This window comes from Scyliorhinus canicula, chromosome 13 (assembly GCF_902713615.1).
Source record: "Scyliorhinus canicula chromosome 13, sScyCan1.1, whole genome shotgun sequence".
Classification (NCBI taxonomy): Eukaryota; Metazoa; Chordata; class Chondrichthyes; order Carcharhiniformes; family Scyliorhinidae; genus Scyliorhinus; species Scyliorhinus canicula.
Genome location: NC_052158.1, coordinates 117,323,362 through 117,348,699, shown reverse-complemented (window position 1 = coordinate 117,348,699; position 25,338 = coordinate 117,323,362). Strand labels below are relative to the sequence as shown.

General features: G+C 41.6%; 1 protein-coding gene across 3 annotated transcripts in view; it reads left to right on the top strand.

The window, feature by feature from the left end:
* Window positions 1–25,338, top strand: part of dis3l2 (DIS3 like 3'-5' exoribonuclease 2) — a 413,639-nt gene that overhangs the window by 154,417 nt on the left and 233,884 nt on the right. For all 3 annotated transcript variants that reach the window (XM_038817596.1, XM_038817597.1, XM_038817598.1), the window contains 3 exons: window positions 5,545–5,681; window positions 11,114–11,361; window positions 14,444–14,617. In XM_038817596.1, coding sequence (XP_038673524.1) covers window positions 5,545–5,681; window positions 11,114–11,361; window positions 14,444–14,617 — 559 coding nt within the window. The remainder of the gene's footprint in view (window positions 1–5,544; window positions 5,682–11,113; window positions 11,362–14,443; window positions 14,618–25,338) is intronic.

The window sequence follows — 25,338 nt, the reverse complement described above, 5'->3', positions numbered from 1 at the left end:
TATGGTATGTTGTCCTTTATTGCAATGGGGTTGGAATATAGGGTTAAGGAAGTATGAAATTATGAGACCACACCTGGAGAACAGTTTTGGTTTCCATTCCAAAAGAAGGATGTACTTATCTTCAAGAGGGTGCAACAAAGGTTTTCGAGATTGATTATTTTCAAGAGTAGATTGTCCTATGAGACGAGATTCAGTGGAATGCTCTCTGGGATTTGATCTCATTGAGAAATATGAGATTTTGAGAAGACATGACAGTCTCACTGGGTTTCAGGATAAGAATATGGCCATTTACTAGGAGTTGACAAATTTCTTCACATTGAATGTTTCGAACTCTGTACCCCAGATGGTGCACAGTGCTTAGTCATTTAATATATATACGGCTGAGATCAATGCAGTTTTGGATAGTTAAGGAATTAAGGACTATGGGGAGCAGAGGTCAGTCTGATTGTATTGGATGGTAGAGCAGGCTATTTCTGCTGCTCTACCATTGGTAGCCAAACCTTTAACAGCTTTGGCCTTTTGCGCCCTAAACTTCTGTGCCTTACTTTCTTGCTTTCTCTCTCGCGGGCGCTCTCGCTCGCTCTCATATTCTCTCTCTCTCTCTCGCACGCACTCTTGCTCTCTTGTACCGCACTGTAACCAATCAGTACATGACAATGTACTATTTGTCAATCTATTCTGTCGATTATTCTTTTTGTCCATTATGTATGTACTGTGCACATTCCCTTGGCTGCAGAAAAATACTTGTCACTGTACGTTAATACATGCGACAATCAATCAATCAATCACTCACTCTCACCCACTCACCCACCCCATCACCTGCCCACTTGTCCGCTCCCTCGCCAATTATTTTTTTCCAATTAAGGGACAATTAAGCGTGGCCAATCCACCTAACCTGCAGCCTATGTCTTAAGATTTTGTTGTTTTATGAATGCAAAATTTTAATCAATCAGTTCAATGCAATCGGATAGGGAAAAATTGCTTGATATCGATGAGTCTTGCTGGAAATGTGATAAATTTTCTTGTTAAGATCCTCTATTTAATGCAGTTAGAGCAGAACATCAGACCACTGTTTATACTGAATCAGGGCCTTTATTTAGGTTTCTTTGGTGTGGGTCCAGAAGTGATGGAGGATGAGTAAAAGAATTTGGAAAGTAGGTTCTAAGCTTTTTATCCAGGGTCTGTGAGCAAGTGCCTTTGATATAGATAAATAAACACTACAGCTGCATAAATATTTTTGGTGAACCGTAGTTTTTGTTAAACCTCCAGTAAAAACAGTAAAAAGGCAGTGTCTGAATCATGTGTCTGCCTCTGAAGTAAAAGGGCACTTGAAAATTGTTTTGTCAAATGTTACCTCAGAAACCGTTCTAAAGTTCACATCTAAGCTTGTTGCGAGATCATTTGGAAAAATATATTATTTATTCACTGTTGCAGTGTAATTCATAATAATGTAAATGAGATGGTTCTCCACACTTTAACTGCCATCCGTATAAGTTCAGGTGCAGTTTTAGTGGTTACTCTTCAGCTGAATTTCGATTACAAATAGGTTTTTCACAGGGGCTGAGACTTCTGAGTACGAATGCCATCAGATGTTCTTTCCTCAATCAAGCCCATTCGGTTTGTGTATGACCGTGTAAAGTGTTCTTTTTTCGTTCTGCCACCACCACTTCTGTTCAAGCACAAGGCAAAATTGGAAAAGTCTAGCCTAGCTGTATTTTAAGACTCATTCAGCGTGCACTCTTAGTAAACCCAGCTTCTCAAGTCAATGTATCCGCAACGGGCTGCTTTTCACTTTTCACCACGCAGCTGTTTTCAAACAAGGTTATACCCAACTTTCTTGGTAGCTTTGAAATCTATTTGATGCATTAAAGTTTTCCGTGCTGAGCTTCAAACTGTTCAAATAATTCATGAGTTTGTGTAGTGACAAGTCATGTTGCTTTTTTTATTTGGCTATCTGGAAAATTGACTTTATTTCTCCCTCACTTGGGTTTGATGAAATTAACTTTGTCATGCAAGTTGACAAATCTTAAAGCTAATTATGCGACCATAGGTTGGTAGGGGAACTGGCAGCATGGGTTGGTACCTGGGACTTAGAAGTTGTGGCCATTTCAGAGACATGGATAGAGCAGGGACAGGAATGGTTGTTGCCGGTTCCGGGGTTTAGGTGTTTTAGTAAGCTCAGAAAAGGGGGCAAAAGAGGGGGAGAGGTGGCGCTGCTAGTCAAGGACAGTATTGTGGTGGCGGAAAGGATGCTAGATGGGGACACTTCTTCCGAGGTAGTATGGGCTGAGGTTAGAAACAGGAAAGGAGAGGTCACCCTGTTGGGAGATTTCTACAGGCCACCTAATAGTTCTAGGGATGTAGAGGAAAGGATGGTGAAGATGATTCTGGAAAAGAGCGAAAGAACGGGGTAGTTGTTATGGGAGACTTTAACTTTCCAAATATGGACTGGAAAAGATATAGTTCGAGTACATTGGATGGGTCGTTCTTTGTACAATGTGTGCAGGAGGGTTTCCTGACACAATATGTTGACAGGCTAACAAGAGGCGAGGCCACATTGGATTTGGTTTTGGGTAATGAACCAGGCCAGGTGTTAGATCTGGAGGTAGGTGAGCACTTTGGAAACAGTGACCACAATTCGGTGACCTTTACATTAGTGATGGAAAGGGATAAGTATACCCCGCAGGGCAAGAGTTATAGCTGGGGGAAGGGCAATTATGATGCCATTAGAAATAACTTAGGATGTGTAGGTTGGAGAAGTAGGCTGCAAGGGTTGGGCACACTGGATATGTGGAGCTTGTTCAAGGAACAGCTATTGCATGTTCTTGATAAGTACGTACCAGTCAGGCAGGGAGGAAGGGGTCGAGCAAGGGAACCGTGGTTTACCAAAGAAGTGGCATCTCTTGTTAAGAGGAAGAAGGAGGCCTATGTGAAGATGAGGCGTGAAGTTTCAGTTGGGGCGCTTGATAGTTACAAGGAAGCGAGGAAGGATCTAAAGAGAGAGCTAAGACGAGCAAGGAGGAGACATGAGAAGTCTTTGGCAGGTAGGATCAAGGAAAACCCAAAAGCTTTCTATAGTTATGTCAGGAATAAAAGAATGACTAGGGTAAGAGTAGGGCCAGTCAAGGACAGTGGTGGGAAGTTGTGTGTGGAGGCTGAGGAGATAAGCGAGATACTAAATGAATACTTTTCGTCAGTATTCACTCAGGAAAAAGATAATATTGTGGAGGAGAATGCTGAGACCCAGGCTATTAGAATAGATGGCATTGAGGTGTGTAGGGAAGAAGTGTTGGCAATTCTGGACAAGGTGAAAATAGATAAGTCCCCGGGGCCTGATGGGATTTATCCTAGGATTCTCTGGGAAGCCAGGGAAGAGATTGCTGAGCCTTTGGCTTTGATTTTTAGATCATCATTGGCTACAGGAATAGTGCCAGAGGACTGGAGGATAGCAAATGTGGTCCCTTTGTTCAAGAAGGGGAGTAGAGATAACCCCGGTAACTATAGGCCGGTGAGCCTAACGTCTGTGGTGGGTAAAGTCTTGGAGAGGATTATAAAAGATACGATTTATAATCATCTAGATAGGAATAATATGATTAGGGATAGTCAGCATGGTTTTGTGAAGGGTAGGTCATGCCTCACAAACCTTATCGAGTTCTTTGAGAAGGTGACTGAACAGGTAGACGAGGGTAGAGCAGTTGATGTGGTGTATATGGATTTCAGTAAAGCGTTTGATAAGGTTCCCCACGGTCGGCTATTGCAGAAAATAGGGAGGCTGGGGATTGAGGGTGATTTAGAGATGTGGATCAGAAATTGGCTAGTTGAAAGAAGACAGAGTGGTAGTTGATGGGAAATGTTCAGAATGGAGTTCAGTTACGAGTGGCGTACCACAAGGATCTGTTCTGGGGCCGTTGCTGTTTGTCATTTTTATAAATGACCTAGAGGAGGGCGCAGAAGGATGGGTGAGTAAATTTGCAGACGACACTAAAGTCGGTGGAGTTGTAGACAGTGCGGAAGGATGTTGCAGGTTACAGAGGGCCATAGATAAGCTGCAGAGCTGGGCTGAGAGGTGGCAAATGGAGTTTAATGTGGAGAAGTGTGAGGTGATTCACTTTGGAAAGAATAACAGGAATGCGGAATATTTGGCTAATGGTAAAATTCTTGGTAGTGTGGATGAGCAGAGGGATCTTGGTGTCCATGTACATAGATCCCTGAAAGTTGCCACCCAGGTTGATAGGGTTGTGAAGAAGGCCTATGGTGTGTTGGCCTTTATTGGTAGAGGGATTGAGTTCCGGAGCCATGAGGTCATGTTGCAGTTGTACAAAACTCTAGTACGGCCGCATTTGGAGTATTGCATACAGTTCTGGTCGCCTCATTATAGGAAGGACGTGGAAGCTTTGGAACGGGTGCAGAGGAGATTTACCAGGATGTTGCCTGGTATGGAGGGAAAATCTTATGAGGAAAGGCTGATGGACTTGAGGTTGTTTTCGTTAGAGAGAAGAAGGTTAAGAGGTGACTTAATAGAGACATACAAAATGATCAGAGGGTTAGATAGGGTGGACAGCGAGAGCCTTCTCCCGCGGATGGAGGTGGCTAGCACGAGGGGACGTAGCCTTAAATTGAGGGGTAATAGATATAGGACAGAGGTCAGAGGTGGGTTTTTTACGCAAAGAGTGGTGAGGCCGTGGAATGCCCTACCTGCAACAGTAGTGAACTCGCCAACATTGAGGGCATTTAAAAGTTTATTGGATAAGCATATGGATGATAAGGGCATAGTGTAGGTTAGATGGCCTTTAGTTTTTTTCCATGTCGGTGCAACATCGAGGGCTGAAGGGCCTTTACTGCGCTGTGTCGTTCTATGTTCAAAGATGTGCGGGTTAGGTGGATTGGCCATGCTAAATTGCCCGTAGTGTCCTAAAAAGTAAGGTTATGGGGGGGGGGGTTTGTTGGGTTACGGGTATAGGGTGGATACGTGGGTTTTAGTAGGGTGATCATTGCTCGGCACAACATCGAGGGCCGAAGGGCCTGTTCTGTTCTGTACTGTTCTATGTTCTATAGTATTTATTTAGATGGATGCCTCCATACACTGCACGAAGAAGGAATCATTTGTTCAAGTTCCTTAGTGTCTGCATTCACACTTGATTGTTTTACTACACAGATCCATAATTTGTTCACTTGGTTTTCACTTTCTTTTCCAGCAATTAACTGGAAGGAACATGTCAGAGCAGTGTACAAACTTAACGTTGTTTCTTCACTTTTTCAGGCAGTGATTTTAATTACTGGCTACTTGTTGAATCATGCAATTGACTAAAATTTGGAAGTTGCCTCATTGGCAGATGGTTACAATTTGAGGGTCTTTGCAGTATTGTCTTTAGGCCTCCAATACTCATTGATTTATGACTTCACTTACAAATAGAAGTTTTATCTAACTTGTACATGGAACATAAACAAAAATTGTTCTGTGGCCTAGTTTTATTTTGCAAAAGAAAAAAAGTGAAAATTCCTAATTATATGTTATATGATTTTTTTAAAAAATTGATTTTATAGCTGCTGGATTTAGCCGAATACAGCCTGTTGAGAAGAGTGGCACAAGAACGCAAACATCAAGACAAGAAAAACCTAGCGATATGGTAGTAAATGATTCAAGAATTCATCCAGATAGGTTTCTTCAAAAAACTGGCAAGGTAAATACACGCAAAAATATTTACTCCTTTGTTTCATTCACCTGCATACAGCTAATAATCTGAAGTTACAGTAGCGTGCAATGGAGCAGCATCAGAATTTTACATATAAAGTTAGGGCGTGTGCCCAACCTGAAAGCACATAATATTGCACAAAAAGACGTTTGCCGTGATATTTCAGTTGATGGTTCACCTGCGAATTTGAAGTGTGCCTGCCGACAATAAAGAAACCAGTTTAAATTAATTAAACAGCAATTGACTGTGATTTTATGTTGCCTGTCTGATTAAATTATCGAAATGCATTTTGGAAATCCAAGTACACGGCATATACCGGTTGCCCACTATCCACCTTTAATGATACTTCCTCGAATAACAGGTTAGTTAAACATGATTTTCCTTTCAGAAAATCATGTTGACTTTGCCTGATCAAATTGTGATTATCCTGCTATAACCTTAATAATGAATTCTAATGGATGGCAAGGTGGCAAAGTGGTTAGCACTGCTGCATTACAGCGCCAGTGACCTGGGTTCAATTCCAGCCGTAAGTCACTGTCTGTATGGAGTTTGCACATTCTCACCATGTATGCGGGTTTCCTCCGGGTGCTCCAGTTTCCTCCCACAGTCCAAAGATGTGCAGGTTAAGTGGGTTGACTATGCTAAATTGCTAAAGGTTGGTGGGATTACTGGGTTACGGGGATAGGGTCGGGCCTATAGTTTCCTGCTTTCTGCCTTCCACCTTTCATAAACAAAGCTGGTAATTAGCTGTTTTCCAATCCACTGGAACATTTCTAGAATCTAAGGAATTTTGGTTGAATATAACCAATACTACCTGGCTCTTAGCTGCCACTTCTTTTAAGATTCAGACCATCTGGTCCAGGGGGACTTGTCAAACCTTTGGATTGAAGTCTTTCTCGCATAGTGATTGTATTAAGTTCGTCCCCCTCCGTCACCTTCTGATTTTCAAGAATATTTAGGTAATTTCTTAAGTCTTACACTGTGAAGACAGACACAAAAATACCTGTTTGACGCCTCCGCCATTTCTTTGTTTTCCATGATGAATTCCCAGATTCACTCTCAAGAACCAACACTTGCTTTTGTTACTCTTTTCCTATTAAATTACCTCCATAAACTTCCTTTGTTTTATACTACTAGCTAGCTTTCTCTCACATTCTGCTTTCTGCCTCATTATTATCTTTTTAGTCATTCTTTGTTGGTGTCTAAAATCCATCCAATCTTCTGGTGTACTTTCCAGATTTGCACAGTATTTCTTTCAATTTAATGCCATCCTTAACTTTCATATTTACCATAGATGATGTATCCTTTTCAGAGACCTTTTTCACTGGGATAAATCCTTTGAGTGTTATTAAATATCTTCTTAAAAGTATTGCGCTGCAATTCTACTGTGCTATCTTTCACCTGTTTTCCCAGTTTATCTTACCCAAATCTACCTTGATATTCTCATAGTTACTTTCATTTAGGTTGAACACACTAGTCATGGATGCGCACACTTCCATTTAAAACTGAACATGAAATTCTATCATGTTGTGATCGCTGTCAATCGAGGCTTCTTTACAATGTGGTTATTGATTTAATCTTGACTGATTGCAAACTAGCAGGATTAGGATAGCCTGCTCCCTGGTTGGCGCTAGAATGTACTGTTTGAAGAAACTGTCCCGAAAACACACTATGAACCCATTTTCCAGACTACCTTTGCCAATCTGATTTTCCCAACCTATATATACAGTCACCCTTGATTATCTCAGTATCTTTCTTACGTATTTATTTATTTGTGTATGTGCTGTCCTGAAGTGTAACTTCAGAAATCAAAAAGGGCGACAGTACAAGGTACAGTGACTGAGGGGAGCTCAGTGAATAGGCCCAGTAATACTAAAAGGAATAAAACTGGAGATGTTAAGATTCAAAACAGAGGTTAAAAGAAAAACCAACATAAGTGTACTTTACCTGAATGCTCGTAGTATTCGGAATAAAGTAAATGAGTTGATGGCACAAATCATCGTGAATGACTATGATTTAGTGGCCATTACTGAAACATGGTTAAAGGATGGTCACGACTGGGAGTTAAATATCCGAGGGTATCAAACTATTCGGAAGGACAGAGTGGATGGTAAGGAAGGTGGTGTTGCTCTGTTATTTAAGGATGACATCTGGGCAATAGTAAGGGATGACATCGGTGCTATGGAGGATAAGGTTAAATCCATTTGGGTGGAAATCAGGAATAGTAAGGCGAAAAAGTCACTGATAGGAGTAGTCTATCGGCCACCAAATAGTAACGTTATGGTGGGGCAGGCAATAAACAAAGAAATAACTGATGCATGTAGAAATGGTACAGCAGTTATCATGGGGGATTTTAATCTACATGTCGATTGGTTTAACCAGGCCGGTCAAGGCAACCTTGAGGAGGAGTTTATAGAATGTATCCGCGATAGTTTCCTAGATCAGAATGTAATGGAACCTACGAGGGAACAAGCAGTCCTAGATCTTGTCCTGTGTAATGAGACAGGATTGATTCATGATCTCATAGTTAGGGATCCTCTCGGAAGGAGCGATCACAATATGGTGGAATTTAAAATACAGATGGAGGGTGAGAAAGTAAAATCAATACTAGTGTTTTGTGTTTAAACAAAGGAGATTACAATGGGATGAGAGAAGAACTAGCTAAGGTAGACTGGGAGCAAAGACTTTATGGTGGAACAGTTGAGGAACAGTGGAGAACCTTCCAAGCGATTTTTCACAGTGCTCAGCAAAGGTTTATACCAACAAAAAGGAAGGACGGTAGAAAGAGGAAAAATCGACCGTGGATATCTAAGGAAATAAGGGAGAGTATCAAATTGAAGGAAATAGCATATAAAGTGGCAAAAATTGGTGGGAGACTAGAGGACTGGGAAATCTTTAGGGGGCAACAGAAAGCTACTAAAAAAGCTATAAAGAAGAGTAAGATAGAGTATGAGAGTAAACCTGCTCAGAATATAAAAACAGACAGTAAAAGTTTTTACAAATATATAAAACAAAAAAGAGTGGCTAAGGTAAATATTGGTCCTTTAGAGGATGAGAAGGGAGTTTTAATAATGGGAGATGAGGAAATGGCTGAGGAACTGAACAGGTTTTTTGGGTCGGTCTTCACAGTGGAAGACACAAATAACATGCCAGTGACTGATAGAAATGAGGCTATGACAGGTGAGAATCTTGAGAGGATTGTTATCATTAAGGAGGTAGTGATGGGCAAGCTAATGGGGCTAAAGGTAGACAAGTCTCCTGGCCCTGTGGAATGCATCCCAGAGTGCTAAAACAGATGGCTAGGGAAATTGCAGATGCACTAATGATGATTTATCAAAATTCACTAGATTCTGGGGTGGTCCCGGTGGATTGGAAATTAGCAAACGTGACACCGCTGTTTAAAAAAGGAGGTAGGCAGAGAGCAGGAAATTATAGGCCAGTGAGCTTAACTTCGGTAGTAGGGAAGATGCTGGAATCTATCATCAAGGAAGAAATAGCGAGGCATCTGGATAGAAATTGTCCCATTGAGCAGACGCAGCATGAGTTCATAAAGGGCAGGTCGTGCCTAACTAATTTAGTGGAATTTTTTGAGGGCATTACCAGTGCAGTAGATAATGGTGAGCCAATGGATGTGGTATATCTGGATTTCCAGAAAGCCTTTGACAAGGTGCCACACAAAAGGTTGCTGCATAAGATAAAGATGCATGGCATTAAGGGTAAAGTAGTAGCATGGATAGAGGATTGGTTAATTAATAGAAAGCAAAGAGTGGGGATTAATGGGTGTTTCTCTGGTTGGCAATCAGTAGCTAGTGGTGTCCCTCAGGGATCCGTGTTGGGCCCACAATTGTTCACAATTTACATTGATGATTTGGAGTTGGGGACCAAGGGCAATGTGTCCAAGTTTGCAGATGACACTAAGATGAGTGGTAAAGTGAAAAGTGCAGAGGATACTGGAAGTCTGCAGAGGGATTTGGATAGGTTAAGTGAATGGGCTAGGGTCTGGCAGATGGAATACAATGTTGACAAATGTGAGGCTATTCATTTTGGTAGGAATAACAGCAAACGGGATTATTATTTAAACGATAAAATATTAAAGCATGCCACTGTGCATAGAGAACCGGGTGTGCGAGTACATGAGTCACAGAAAGTTGGTTTACAGGTGCAACAGGTGATTAAGAAGGCAAATGGAATTTTGTCCTTCACTGCTAGAGGGATGGAGTTTAAGACTAGGGAGGTTATGTTGCAATTGTATAAGGTGTTAGTGAGGCCACACCTGGAGTATTGTGTTCAGTTTTGGTCTCCTTACTTGAGAAAGGACATACTGGCACTGGAGGGTGTGCAGAGGAGATTCACTAGGTTAATCCCACAGTTGAAGGGGTTGGATTATGAGGAGAGGTTGAGTAGACTGGGACTGTACTCGTTGGAATTTAGAAGGATGAGGGGGGATCTTATAGAAACATTTAAAATTATGAAGGGAATAGATAGGATAGATGCGGGCAGGTTGTTTCCACTGGCGTGTGAAAGCAGAACTAGGGGACATAGCCTCAAAATAAAGGGAAGTAGATTTAGGACTGAGTTTAGGAGGAACTTCTTCACCCAAAGGGTTGTGAATCTATGGAATTCCTTGCCCAGTGAAGCAGTTGAGGCTCCTTCATTAAATCTTTTTAAGGTAAAGATCGATAGTTTTTTGAAGGATTAAGGGTTATGGTGTTCAGGCCGAAAAGTGGAGCTGAGTCCACAAAAGATCAGCCATGATCTCACTGAATAGCGGAGCAGGCTCGAGGGGCCAGATGGCCTACTCCTGCTCCTAGTTCTTATGTTCTTCTGTTAGGGGGCCGACAAACAACTCCCACAAATGACCTCTTATCTTTACTATTTATTATCTCTGTGCGAACTGATTCTACATCTTGCTCTTTCAAGCTAAGGCCTTCTTACTCTGTGTTCCTAGGCAACATTACAGCCATATTGATAGTGAATGCTTCAGTGATTGATTAAAATCTCAGTTGATTCAAGGATGTGAGCTACTGAGTTAAGTTAGATTAATTAAAATTGATCATAGCAATATTGAGATATCTTGTGCCCTTATATGGATATAAAACTTCCCACAGTGCTATTCAAAGTTGAGTTCTCTTGACCTGGTCAATTATAATCCCTCAACCAGCATCTGGTCATGAATCCCTTCACGAAAGCTCTTGGAGGGATAGGGTATTTTATTCCCTACTATGCTTTGTTATAGTTCAAATTCTTAGCTTTGTGGAGGGTTGCTTATGAGCACCTACTACATGTTAAAAAGTAAGGAATTTGTATAGGTTCACAAATGAAATTTTGAATGCTTGTTCAAAACGTGCTGTTGAGAATTTGCTTGTAAATCTGAAGCTGACGAGTAAAGAATAATAGTGTTGTTATTCTCATATATATAGGTCGTTTACATTGTGGAGAAGAAACATTCCAGAGCCGTGACCGGATTTATCAAACCATTGTCTGACAAAAACAGTGAACTCTACAATGAATTCTTCATGTTTTCACCTGTTGATCACAGAGTACCTAGAATTTTGATACCTTCAGAAGACTGTCCAAAAGATATAATGGCTAGGCCTGCAGATTATGGGAGCGTTCTTTTTATTTGCCGCATTGTGGACTGGAGGGATGACAGCAATTTTGCAGATGGGTATGAGCAATTTGTTGAAATGTGCAAAATTTAAACTGAAATACGAACAATAACATTGCATTAGAAATAGCATTTTCCACTATGGTGCCTTAAAGATGTTTCTTAATCAGTATAAGTCAATTTATTTATTGTCAACTAAATTAAAATCAATTTCCATAAGAAAATGACTTAATGTCGGCGAATGATAAAACCTGAGAGATAACAAACCTAGAGGAAATGTTTGCTTCCTATTTGTACTGAAAAATAAATAGGAGCAGAAATTGCCCATTCAGCCCCTCAAACCTGCTCTGTCAATCAATACGATCAGCCTCAATTCCACTTTGATGCCAATCCCCCACAGCCATGACATTTGGCTCTTGTACACTTCACTGTTTATTTTAAAATCTTCTTTGCATTCTGCACAGCCTCGCCTCCACTATTCAACTCAATTGGACTGATGTCTCATTGATTCCACTTTTATTGATGCAATAGTAACCAGAGCGTCTCTTGCACTGTTGCTTTTGAAATCCCTCAAGTATCTAATCTAGGCCTCTTCCTAATTCTTAAGCTTCATGCTATCCTTTAGTGATATTATCCAATGATTGGTTCCACATATATGCTGACAGCAGTTTTACATCATCACTGACCCCTTCGACTGCCCTTGTGTTTCTAGCCATGCTTACCTCCAATTAAATATGGAAACGGACCACCTTTGGCTCCAACTACTGTCTCGGACATATTTGCAATATTATAAACTTTGAATCTTATTTGACCCAGAACTGAACTTCTCACCACATATGCTCTCCATCACAAAGACCACCTATTTTCACTTGTCTCTGCCACTGCTTCAAAAACAGCAATAACAACTGTATTTATATAGCAGATTTAAATAATCAAATATCCTAAGGTAGGACGAAATATGACATTGAGCAACAAAAGGTGATACTGGGCTATGTTTAGTTGGTCCCACAGGGGTTCCGCTCATCAGGCAGAGAAGCAATGTGGAAGCGTAGCCCGTTCACTATTAAGTGCCCACATAGGGACTTTTTCGAGATTCAGGACCAAAGCAGTGGAAGTCCCATCTGCTGAGTTATCAGCCAATCAGAGGCCAGCAGCTTCCCATTATCGTCAGTGCCACCAGGAATAGTGTCAGCTTCCAATAATGCATCCACCAGAGGCCCACGATTGCCAAGGTACCCTAGGCCGAAGTGTGTGAGGGTGGGATGGGGGTTGCAGTAGGAGGATCCGGTGGATTGGGAAGTTGGGGTGCTGCAGCTAAGGGCTGCAGGATGGCTTTCAGCACTTAGCCTCCCATCTATGTCCTGCTGCTTGGCCCCTATTAACAAGAGAGTCTCACCCCCCCAACCCCAAAAGGTCACTGGCAAAACTAAAATATTTTCTGGGCAACCTTCAGGATGTGTAGAAAAGCATTGTGGCTCCCCTTTAATCTCTGAGCCAACACTGAATTGTTCGAGGTTGATGTTCGAAATAGTCGGACTTAATGATGGCATGGATATGTAGTTGGAGGCACATCTTGGGATCAAGTATGGCACCAACGTTGCAAACAGACTGACTTAATCTCAGACTGTTGCCAGAGAAGATGGATAGAGTCAATAGCTCAAGAATTGGGTTTGGAGCAGGGACAGAAAACTGATAGCAGCAGTCTTCCCAATGTTTAGTCAGAGGACATTTTTGTTCATCCATTGAAATGTCAGATATGCTGTCTGATAACGTAGCTACAGTGAAGGAGTTGAGAGAGATGGTGGTGAGATAGAGTTGGGTGGTGTCTGCCAGTGCACATGTGAAATGTAATGCTTTGCCTTATCCTGATGCAGATGTAAAATAGGGGGTCAGGATAGGTCTTTGAGAAAACAGAGATAACCGTATGGGAGTGTGTTTCTTTGGCTATGATTAGATAGTTAACAATGGCACTAGATGACAGCAGAGAGGCATTGGGGGGTTTGGCGTGGTTAATCGTGCTAAAAGCTGCAGACAGGGTGAGAAGGGCAAGGAGGAAAGGTTCACCTTTTACACATAGGATGTAATTTGTGACTTTAATAAGTGCTGTTCTGTACTGTGTCACAGGCAGAAACCTGTTTGGAGGGATTCAAACAGGGAGCCTAGGATGCATGAGTACGGATTTGGGATGCAGCAACTCGTGGAGCTGAAATGCAGGTTGGAGTTGGACGATGCTTTACAAGGGCGGTGGGTGTCATGGGTAGGTTTTTTTGAGGAGACCGATGATGACATTTAAAGGAGGCAATCATAGCACCTTTCAAGAAGCAGTTAAATATAGCACTTGGGGTGAAGGGGATCAAAGGATATGAGGGAACAGATTAGGCTATTGAGGTGGGTGATTAGCCACGATCATAATGAATGACGGAGCATGCTCAAAGGGCCAAATGGCCTCCTGCTGCTCCTATTTTCTATGTTTCTAACACCTCAAGCCCATGACACTGAAATTCTTCACCTCCACACTCAACTGTTCAAATGTCCTCCTGGCCAACCTCCTATTTTCCATCCTCCATGAGCTCATCCAAAACTCTGCTGCCCATATCCTAAACATATACCAGGTTCTACTTGCCCATCACTCCTACGGTCACTGACCTTCCTCCTGCTCTGTCTCCCTCCACTCCTTTTATTTTCTTATGATAGTTGCTTCTTCTTAACCCTAAACTCTGTAATCCTCTTTTAAAGTCTCTTCTCCTCTCTCAAATCCTTTAAGGCCCTTCTTCAAATCTACTATTATGACCAAATTTTTAGTTTTCCTTCTCTTTAGCTCTGTATGCAGCTTCTGCTGTATTGCCCTCTTGTGAAGCACTGTGAAGTGTTTTCCTGTATTAAAGGTGCTGTGTGCATGAATGGTGTTATTAGCTTAGTGATGCAGATGCTGCCACTGAATTAATGTTGACACAAAAATAAGAATTTAATGATGCTTGGAAATTGATGCACTGTTAGTTGAGATTTAATTCTTAACCTAACCAGCTCAGTGAAGCATCATGACAAATCAATTAAAAGAATGAGAGCCCCCAAAACAAAGGAAGGCAATGACAAACTGAATGCACAATTCAACTTTGCTTATTCTGTTATTATTTGTAAATAGGCATTTGACCAAAAGTTTAGGACAAGCTGGCGAAATTGAACCTGAAACTGAGGGTATCCTTATAGAATATGATGTGGATTTCTCCGACTTCCCTGATGAAGTTCTGGAATGTCTACCAAAATCTCTACCCTGGACCATCCCAGAAAAAGAATTGCAAAAACGTAAAGATTTACGGTAAGTATCGGTTTAATATAAAAGGAAATTTTAATGCCAATTTAGTTGACTTGTGCTGTATGCTTTGATTGTGTGTTTAGTTGGAAATTGAAACTTAAACGAGAAATTTGACCATTTGTGGGAGTAGTTTATTTGGGAGGAAGATACAGACTCTGACTCGTGGAATTTAAATCTCAATGCTGAGGGTTAAATTTGGAGCAAACAAAGAATGTGCTTCACAGCAGGAATCTAGTGAATAAGATTTCAATCCCCCAAAACAAGAACGTAAAGTGAGATTCCTTAACAACCTATGTATTGCATATTCATTGAACAATTTATGTTGAGTAATAGTGATTGTACAGTATTACTGCCCAATTTACGAGTATGTGGTTGACCTCTTCCGGAAGATAGTAGTTTTGTAGGTGTTTCCATGGGTAGCATGTGTTTGGCTTGGCTCAGTTACTTGCATTTTTTCTTGAGCCAATATGATGTGGATTCAAGCTCCGTTCCAGGAATTGAGAAAATAATCTAGGCTGATACTTCAGTACAGTACTGGCTTGTAAAAAGTGCCTTCTTTCCAATAAATTGTTAAATCAAGGACAATTTTGCTTGTTTGGGTGATCACCGAATTATGGAAGTTTACTGCACAGGATTAGGTGGAAAGCTGATTTTGCATACTATCCAATGTTATTTGTTGACTTCAATGGGGAGTAAAATTGCCCCCCCCCCCCCCCCCCCCCCCCCTTTTAGGATGTTGGGATGGTGAGAGGGGAGACAATACATAAAGAGAAAGATAGGCTGAAGTTTATGAGAGGTATGTTGCTCCCCCAACGCCCATCCAATCACTATTACAAAAGTTGGTTTCAAACTGTCCAACCTAACAGAAAAATATTTGCCCACAGAAATAATGTACTCTAGACAAGCAGAATAGGATTTCTGTAAAGTCTAGACTTTCAGAACGGGAAGGGATTTGTCACGGGCAGTGGTGGGAGGTGGGGGGGAGGAGGGAGAGAGAAATGAGGGAGAGAGAGAAATGTGATGATGCCGTTTTGAAGGCTTGACTGAGAGGCAGAAGGTGAGGGTGTTCCTGATGCTAATTGGTCATGCCCTGAAGAACATAGCCCCTCCCACTTCCTTCCCATTGTTTTATCAGTTGGCTTTCAAAAAGCAACCTGCACCAACAGTATTATGGTGTGGGTAATGTGATTGAAATGAAAATCGCTTATTGTCACGAGTAGGCTTCAATGAAGTTACTGTGAAAAGCCCCTAGTTGCCACATTCCGGCGCCTGTTCGGGGAGGCTGGTACGGGAATCGAACTGTGCTGCTGGCCTGCTTGGTCTGCTTTAAAAGCCAGTGATTTAGCTCAGTGAGCTAAACCAGCCCCTAATTCTCAGGTTAGTTGACTTATTACCAAGCTCAAGTGCCTGTTAATTTTTTTTGTTACAGATGGCAACTAGGTTGCTGATTTCAGCACCTGCCCGCCTACCATTTAGGCAGAAAGACAGTGGACTAGCCACCCATCATATATTACATGTATCCCCGCCGAGTTCATGCCTGGCGAGGGGCTATAAAATCCAGTCCGTAGAACAGCAGTTTAAGTAACGTACCAAATAGCAGATGCATAGAAAGATAGCGAAAAGTATTGTGGAAGGTGCACAGAAATAGAATTGAGAGATGGGACGCTGGAAACAGAGAAGCAACAAGCTATAATATGTGCGAGTTGTATAAAAGAGGAAAAAAGTAGAAGACAATGTTTCACCACCAGTGACAATTCCGTGGATAATGTGCCCCTCAAGTAAATTCTCAAGGACTATCATTCAATATGATTTTTTGGGAGGAACTCCAAATTCACATCCTGTTTGTATAGAAGTTGAATTATAGTCAAACATTGAAGAAGACTATTTGTTGAATAACAGGTGGAAAAATTTAGCTATCCACTTCAGGAATTTGTATGCTAAAATCATGTCAGTTTTAGACCTCTATCAGCATTGACAAAGTGCCACTCGTCATTGTTGATAGCTTCACATATCTAGACTCTACAAACACCTGCATTCTGTCAATTGACATTGAAATCAACATATGGAGCGCAGAAGCTGCAGCTATTATGCCCAAGTAAAAGAGTTTGGAATAACATCAACCTGACTGAGAACACCAAACTGCAAGTCCACCTCCACCAAGCCTGTATCTTCTGTGCACTCCTGTGGACAAGAGAAACGGCTGAAGAGTTTCCACTTTTGCTGTCTCATATGTATTCTTAGCATCTCTGTGCAGGACAAGGTCACCAGCACAGAGGTGCTATAATGTACTACACATTACTAAGCCAACAATGCCAGCACTGACATGGTCACATTCATCGGATGGATGACGGTCATCTACCCAAAGATTGCCTTATGATGAACTGGCTACTATGTCGCAACCTCCTGACTGTTCATAACACCACTATAAAGACACCTGCAGGCGAGATATGAAGGTGGCGCACATTGGCACAGCTAACTGAGAGACAGTTGCCAATGGCCACAAACCCTGGAGGCTGTTTCGAGGGCTATTGTAGAGGAAAGCTGTGGCGGCCAATTCACTGAGTCTTTAAGACAGAGATAGATAGGTTCTTGATTAATAAGGGGATCAGGGGTTATGGGGAGAAGGCAGGAAAATGGGGATGAGAAAATATCAGCCATGTTTGAATGGCAGAGCAGACTCGATGGGCCAAGTGCCTAATTCTGTTCCTATGTCTTATGGTCTAAAGCATAAACAAAAAGTAATGCTGGCCGAGAAGAAAGGTCTTGAGAAAGCAGATTCCAGCAAGTCCTGCACCTTCTCAGCCCACCGTCTTCATCTGCAACAAATGTGACTGAGGCTACTATACCAAATAGAGTTAGGAGCTACACGAAGCACTGTTTAAACAGAGTGCAAACCATTGGCAACCTTCAGTCTTCTGGTGTGTGCCAGACGAATGGAGACATTTTTGATATTTGGAAAATCCACACTAGTTTCATATAGAGTGGATTTATAAACAATTTTAATATAATTGGAGCACTGCAGAAAGCGTTTAAAACATATTCCAAGTTGGAAAAAAAAAGCTAACCCATTTTGAGATATTGTAATGCTGATATTGAGTTTTCCTTTGTTCATTCCAATACTTGGAGACTTTCCTTGTTGCTATGGTAATCTTTGTTGTGTGAGACATATATGTAAGCAGCCTTTTGAAAATTGACCATTTTGGACAGCAATCAGCAACTAGTATGATCGCTTCTTGTCACAAGTAGGCTTCAATGAAGTTATTGTGAAAAGCCCCTACTCGCCACATTCCGGTGCCTGTTCGGGGAGGCCGGTACGGGAATTGAATCCGCGTTGCATTGTTCTGCATTGCAAGCCAGCTATTTAGCCCACTGTGCTAAAACAGCCCTGATGATTTTCAGGCACAAATATATTTTTGGAAACTTGACAGTATGGATTCTAGACGGAAAATACAGAAATGATTTTTTAAATCAAAACAAACTATGAAGAACAATTATGTTCTTGTATGATTTCAATTACTATATATTAATTTTGAAATATAATCTTAGTTTATTAAACTGTAACTTGTGGTTTTGACCGTAAATAGAAAATCCATTTCCTAAAAGTTAACATTAATAAAGTAATTAATCTTTAGCTCTGAATTTTCTGCAGACTGTATTTGACGGTTGTAGTCCAAAATTTTTGAACAAATTTGCTTCATTAGCAGGAAAGCATATGCACATATCTTAGGAATTAATATATTTTGATGTTACCATCATAGAAACACTTTCCATTTTTAAGGCAGATGTGGAATTTTAGTACCAAACTATGTTGTAATGAATGGTTCATTAGAATTAATGCTATATTTTTGTAGATGTCCCTAGTGGAAAGAGGCAGAGTGTGAATGCCTCATGCCTTTTGATTGGTTATGTCCTGTTCTCGGTGCTCATTAGTTGCCTGTCTGTATCTCATTATGTGCATGTCTGCATATCATGACAGATTGGTAGTTGATGGTCAGCATAGACATGGTGGGCCAAAGGGCCTGTTTCTATGCTGTATGACTCTATGATGCTGACGGTTTCACAAAGTCAAGAACTAGAATCAAATAATTTAAATCTCAAGTTAATATTTAATTCCAGAAAAGAAGTTAAAAAATCGTAGTAGACTTCTGGCAAATTTGCGATGCATAGTCCTAAAATAAAAAATACCCCAAAATTTGCTTTATTTTCAGTTAAAACATGTTAAATTTTTATTACCAGCACATACTATTACAACTGAAAGAAAAAACAAATGTGCAGTATTCTGGACCAGAAGTTACTTTGTTCGTATAGCATTCAGAATGATGTTCACCAGTTTACGATGCAGGTACAATATACAATGACACTGGGCAAGAGTATCTGCCTCCACCATCCTCTCAGGCAGCACGTTCTATATTTTCACCGCCCTCTAGGTGAAATTTTTTTTCCACCGATCCGCTCTAAACCACATGCTCCTCACCTTAAACGTATGCCCTCTGGTCTCAGGATTATATGTTCAAAATCAATATCTGAAACTAGGTAGTTTTTCTTGGAGGAATTCTGATTTCAATTTCAGATTTCACAAATTTTAGCTTTGAATGTGTTTTCTGCTAGTCCTCAATCATTTCATAGAGGGATAGAGAGGGAGGTAGAAGGGGTGGAGGAGTTGCTTTACTAGTCAGAGATGATATCACAGCTGTGATTAAGGAGGACACTATGGAGGATTCGAACACTGAGGCAATATGGGTGGAGCTAAGAAATAGGAAGGGTGCAGTAACATTGTTGGGACTTTACTACAGGCCTCCCAAAAGCGAGCGTGAAGTAGAGGTACAAATATGCAGACAGATTATAGAAAAATGTAGGAGCAATAGGGTGGTTGTGATGGGAGATTTTAACTTCCCCAACATTGAATGGGATTCGTGTAGTATTGGAGGCGTAGATGGAGCAGAGTTTGTAAGGAGCATCCAGGAGAGTTTTTTAGAGCAGTATGTAAATAGTCCAACTCGGGAAGGGGCCATACTGGACCTGGTATTGGGGAATGATCCCGGCCAGGTGGTTGAAGTTTTAGTCGGTGATTACTTTGGGAATAGCGATCACAAATCCATAAGTTTTAGAATACCCATGGACAAGGATGAGAGTGGTCCTAAAGGAAGAGTGCTAAATTGTGGAAAGGCAGAGTATAACAAAATTCGGCAAGAGCTAGGGAATGTGGATTGGAGCAGCTGTTTAAGGGTAAATCCACATTTGAAATGTGGGAGTCTTTTAAGGAAAGGTTGATTAGAGTGCAGGACAGACATGTTCCTGTGAAAATGAGAGATAGAAATGGCAAGATTAGGGAACCATGGATGACGGGTGGGATTGTGAGACTAGCTAAAATGAAAAAGGAAGCATACATAAGATCGAGGCAACTCAAAACTGATGAAGCTTTGGAGGAATATCGGGAAAGTAGGACGAATCTCAAACGCGCAATAAAGAGGGCTAAAAGGGGTCATGAAATATCTTTGGCTAACAGGGTTAAGGAAAATCCCAAAGCCTTTTATTCGTATATAAGGAGCAAGAGGGTAACTAGAGAAAGGATTGGCCCACTCAAAGACAAAAGAGGGAATTTATGCGTGGAGTCAGAGGAAATGGGTGAGATTCTTAATGAGTACTTTGCATCGGTATTCACCAAGGAGAGGGACAGGACAGATGTTGAGGCTAGGGATGGATGTTTAAATACTCTAGGTCAAGTTGTCATACGGAAGGGGGAAGTTCTGGGTATTCTAAAAGGCATTAAGGTGGACAAGTCCCCAGGACCGGATGGGATCTATCCCAGGTTACTGAGGGAAGCGAGGGTTGAAATAGCTGGGCCTTAGCAGATATCTTTGCAGCATCCTTGAGCATGGGTGAGGTCCCGGAGGACTGGAGAATTGCTAATGTTGTCCCTTTGTTTAAGAAGGGTAGCAGGGATAATCCAGGGAATTATAGACCTGTGAGCTTGACGTCAGTGGTAGGCAAACTGTTGGAGAAGATACTGAGGGATAGGATCTATTCACATCTGGAAGAAAATAGACTTATCAGTGATAGGCAGCATGGTTTATGCAGGGAAGGTCATGTCTTACAAACCTAATAGAATTCTTTGAGGAAGTGACAAAGTTAATTAATGAGGGAAGGGCTGTAGATGTCATATACATGGACTTCAATAAAGTATTTGATAAAGTTTCCCATGGCAGGTTGATGAATAAAGTGAAGTCGTATGGGGTTCAGGGTGTAGTAGCTTAGCTAGATGGATAAAGAACTGGCTGGGCAACAGGAGACAGAGAGTAGTGGTGGAAGGGAGTGTCGCAAAATGGAGAAAGGTGACTAGTGGTGTTCCACAGGGATCCGTGCTCGGACCACTGTTGTTTGTGATATACATAAATGACCTGGAGGAAGGTATAAGTGGTCTGATTAGCAAGTTTGCAGATGATACTAAGATTGGTGGAGTTTCAGATAGCGAGGAGGACTGTTGGAGAATACAGCAAAATATAGATAGATTGGAGAGTTGGGCAGAGAAATGGCAGATGGAGTTCAATCCAGGCGAATGCGAGGTGATGCATTTTGGAAGATCAAATTCAAGAGCGGACTATATGGTCAATGGAAGAGTCCTGGGGAAAATTGATGTACAGAGAGATCTGGGAGTTCAGGTCCATTGTACCCTGAAGGTGGCAACGCAGGTTGATAGAGTGGTCAAGAAGGCATACAGCATGCTTGCCTTCATCGGACGTGGTATTGAGTACAAGAGTCGGCAGGTCATGTTACAGTTGTATAGGACTTTGGTTAGGCCACATTTGGAATGCTGCGTGCAGTTCTGGTCGCCACATTACCAGAAGGATGTGGATGCTTTCGAGAGGGTGCAGAGGAGGTTCACCAGGATGTTGCCTGGTATGGAGGGTGCTAGCTATGAAGAAAGGTTGAGTAGATTAGGATTGTTTTCGTTGGAAAGATGGAGGTTATGGGGGGACGTGTTTGAGGTCTACAAAATTATGCGAGGTATGGACAGGGTGGATAGCAACAAGCTTTTTCCAAGATTGGGGGTGTCAATTACAAGGGGTCACGATTTCAAGGTGAGAGGGGGAAAGTTTAAGGGAGATGTGCGTGGGAAGTTTTTTACGCAGAGGGTGGTGGGTGCCTGGAACGCTTTGCCAGTGGAGGTGGTAGAGGCGGGCACGATAGCATCATTTAAGATGCATCTAGACCAGGGGTGGGCAAACTACGGCCCGCGGGCCGCATGCGGCCCGCCAAAGGTATTTCTGCGGCCCACCAAGTCATTAAAAAAAAATAAAAAAAATTTTTGTTTAATTTTTTTTTTTTTTTTTTTTTAAGGTTAATGGGGGGGGCTGTTGGGTTACTTACTGGTATAGGGTGGATACGTTGACTTGAGTAGGGTGATCATTGCTCGGCACAACGTCGAGGGCCGAAGGGCCTGTTCTGTGCTGTACTGTTCTATGTTCTATATGAGGCGCCCAGAATCATAACCGGGTGAAGTAATTATTTTACTTAATATACTATGCGGCCCTTTGTGAATTGTGAATTTCTGAATGTGGCCCTTGCACGGAAAAGTTTGCCCACCCCTGATCTAGACATATATATGAACGGGCAGGGAACAGAGGGAAGTAGACTTTGGAAAATAGGAGACAGGTTTAGATAAAGGATCTGGATCGGCGCAGGCTGGGAGGGCCGAAGAGCCCTGTGCTGTAAATTTTCTTTCTTTCTCTTTCTTTCTTTTAGAATCATAGAATCTACGGCACAGAGGCATGCCCTTCAGTCCAAACTGGTCCATGCCAACCAGAAATCCCACCTAAGCTAACCCCATTTGCCTGAATTTTCCCATATTCCCTACACTTTGCCAATGTCCCTGCCTCAACCATGTCCTTCGACCGCTCATTCCACATACGTACCACCCTCTGTGTAAAATAAGTTGCTCCGCAGGTTCCCATTAATCCTTTCCCCATTTAAAGCGCAGTGTGGTAGCATAATGGTTAGCACAGTTGCTTCACAGCTCCAGCGTCCCAGGTTCGATTCCTGGCTTGGGTCACTGTCTGTGCGGAGTTTGCATGTTCTCCCCGTGTGCGTGGGTTTCCTCCGGGTGCTCCGGTTTCCTCCCACTGTCCAAAAGATGTGCGGGTTAGGTGGATTGGCCATGCTAAATTTCCTTTAGTGTCCAAAAGGTTAAGTGGGGTTATGGGGATAGGGTGTCGGCTTGAGTAGGGTGCTCTTTCCGAGGGCCGGTGCAGACTCGATGGGTTGAATGGCCTCCTTCAGCATTGTAAATTCTATGATTAACTTAAATCTATGCCCCCTAGTACTCGATTCCCAACCCTGGGAAAAAGACTGAGTGCAGTCTCATTATCTAATACACCTCTATAAGATCATCCCTCGGTCTCCTATGCTCCAAAGAAAAAAGTCCTAGCCTGTCCAACCTCTCTTCATTAATCCTGGGTAGAATATTCCTTTTCATCTCAGCTGATGTATTTTAACATGAAAATTTAAGAATCCTGTGTCATGTAGTGATATGTGATTTTCCTTGTCTCGGAGTAAAACTTAACTTGGGGAGATGGATGATACACACCTTTGTTTGCAACTAATCTAGGAGGTTTCTGACCTGAGTATCAGGTCTACAGCTGGATTATTGGACTATCGCCTGCCATCTAACTAGCCTTGCACATCATCACTAGCCCTAATGTATGGCTGCCTTGCAAATACTTGGGTCAGCTTGTAGACTTTTGTGTTAGATTGCTTGGAATTTGTTGCATCCATCTCGACTGGTCCTGCCACTGGGTGACTCCTCATCAGCAGACAGTGCTTTCTCTGACTAGAGAGTGAGATTAATTTTTCTTTGTTAGAACAGACAGGCCAATTCCTGCAAATTTATCACAAAAGATACAATTTTGAAGCCAAATTGAAGGAAAAAAAATCATTGAGTGACATTGTGAGAAAGATTTCTGAAATCTCAGGATTTTGCTGTGATATGTCAGGCTGTTTTCTGAGGCCGCAAGTAACTAAAGTAATGGCAGTTTGCAGAGCCAAAATGCCCCGTTGTATCCCTCGATTGACAAGTGCCCTAGTGCATCCTGGACATTTCTAAAGCCCTGCTGCCTCCTCAGTTGCTCTTTTTCCATGAATGTTTGGGGAAGGGTGGGATATTTTTGGCTGAAAACTCAATTATGAAAAGGGCAGTGGGTATCAAAGAAAACAAAATATGGCTCTGTGTTCCAGAAGATTGAGCAGTATGTATGTAAATGCTAAACATTTAAACAAAACTTAAAAAGTTAGGAAAATGAACTTGAGGATTAGTTTATACATTTTTTCTTGGCACTTTCTCCAGGGCCCACTACTCTCTTCCGGTACTCAATTGCTCAATGCTGTTGACACTTTCTGTTAAAAAGAATGATTTTATGTTTTTGCAGTAACTTTCACGATCTCCTGACATCCAAAGCAAATTACAGCTGATAAAATTAACGGCCAAATCATGTTGGCCTTGTTTAAAGGTCAAAGTTGACACGGACACTGGGAGAACACCCCTGATGTTTTTCAAATTATGTCATTGGATTATCGATCTGAGAATGCAGATGAGATCTCGGTGTAATGTCTTATCCAGAAGACGGCATCTCTGACAGTACAGAACTCTCACAGTATTGCATTGAAATTTCAGCCTGAGTATGAAATCTCTGGAGTTGAGTTTGAAATCTCAATCTTCTGGTTAAGAGGCAAGGGTGCTACTATTGAGCCAAGACTAGCACTTTCTGCCATCATTATTGTGGCAGATTTTAACTCCTGACCTGAGACACGGAAGAGAGAGAGCGTGGGGAAAGGGGAAGGGCTTGGCAAGTGCTTGTGGTGGATGCTAACACAGTGCTAAAATGTCAAGATGTCTTTTGGGATTGTGTGACACGAGAATCCAAAATGGACAGATTTAAGAAATAGGGAACTGTCACAATTTTCTGTTAGCATTTCAGCCCAGCAAAGATGGAGATGAGGTGAGAGGTGGGAATCTTCAGGGAGTTAGGAGAAATATTCAACAAGAATAGGGCAATGACATCAATTGATTTTGAAAATGGATGAATAAAAGTAATTCATATGTTCAAAATGGAAAATTATTTTAGAATATATGCAAGGCTGCTTCCTGCATTAGGCTATTTCTAATCCCAACAAAGAAAGACAAGATTTAGTTCTGGAAATGCATTAATGAACTGGGGAAAACTGCTGATGAGAGAGCAGAAGAACAGTTAAAAAACAGTGATTGTAACATAGACGGGTTCAACATAAGACTAAAGGGCAATGAAGAGTCAGGTGGGGTGCCAGACTGAAAAAGGACAAAATACATTAAAATTAAATATGGCCTAGCCAAAATGATACGGCAAAAAGGTTGATAAACAGGTTGATGGATAAGCAGTGGTGGGAAATCTTCAAATATGTGATGCATAAAGTGCAAAATTTAATGGATTCTATAAGTTAAACAGTTTGCCGATAATTATAGAGATCCATAAATAAATAGTGTAAAATGCAACTGAAATTGAATCCGAATTGAGAAAGAAACATATAAGGATAATCATAAAGGATACAGACAATGTTGTGGGGGTCCTTCCTGTTTGTTCTTGTTCCCTTATTTTCCCCTTTCTTTTATTTTTGCCATTACATTTTTAATCCATGGATGACTTAGGGACATATGTCTCTAAGGCAGCCGCCCACTTTAATTCAAGCAGAAGGAA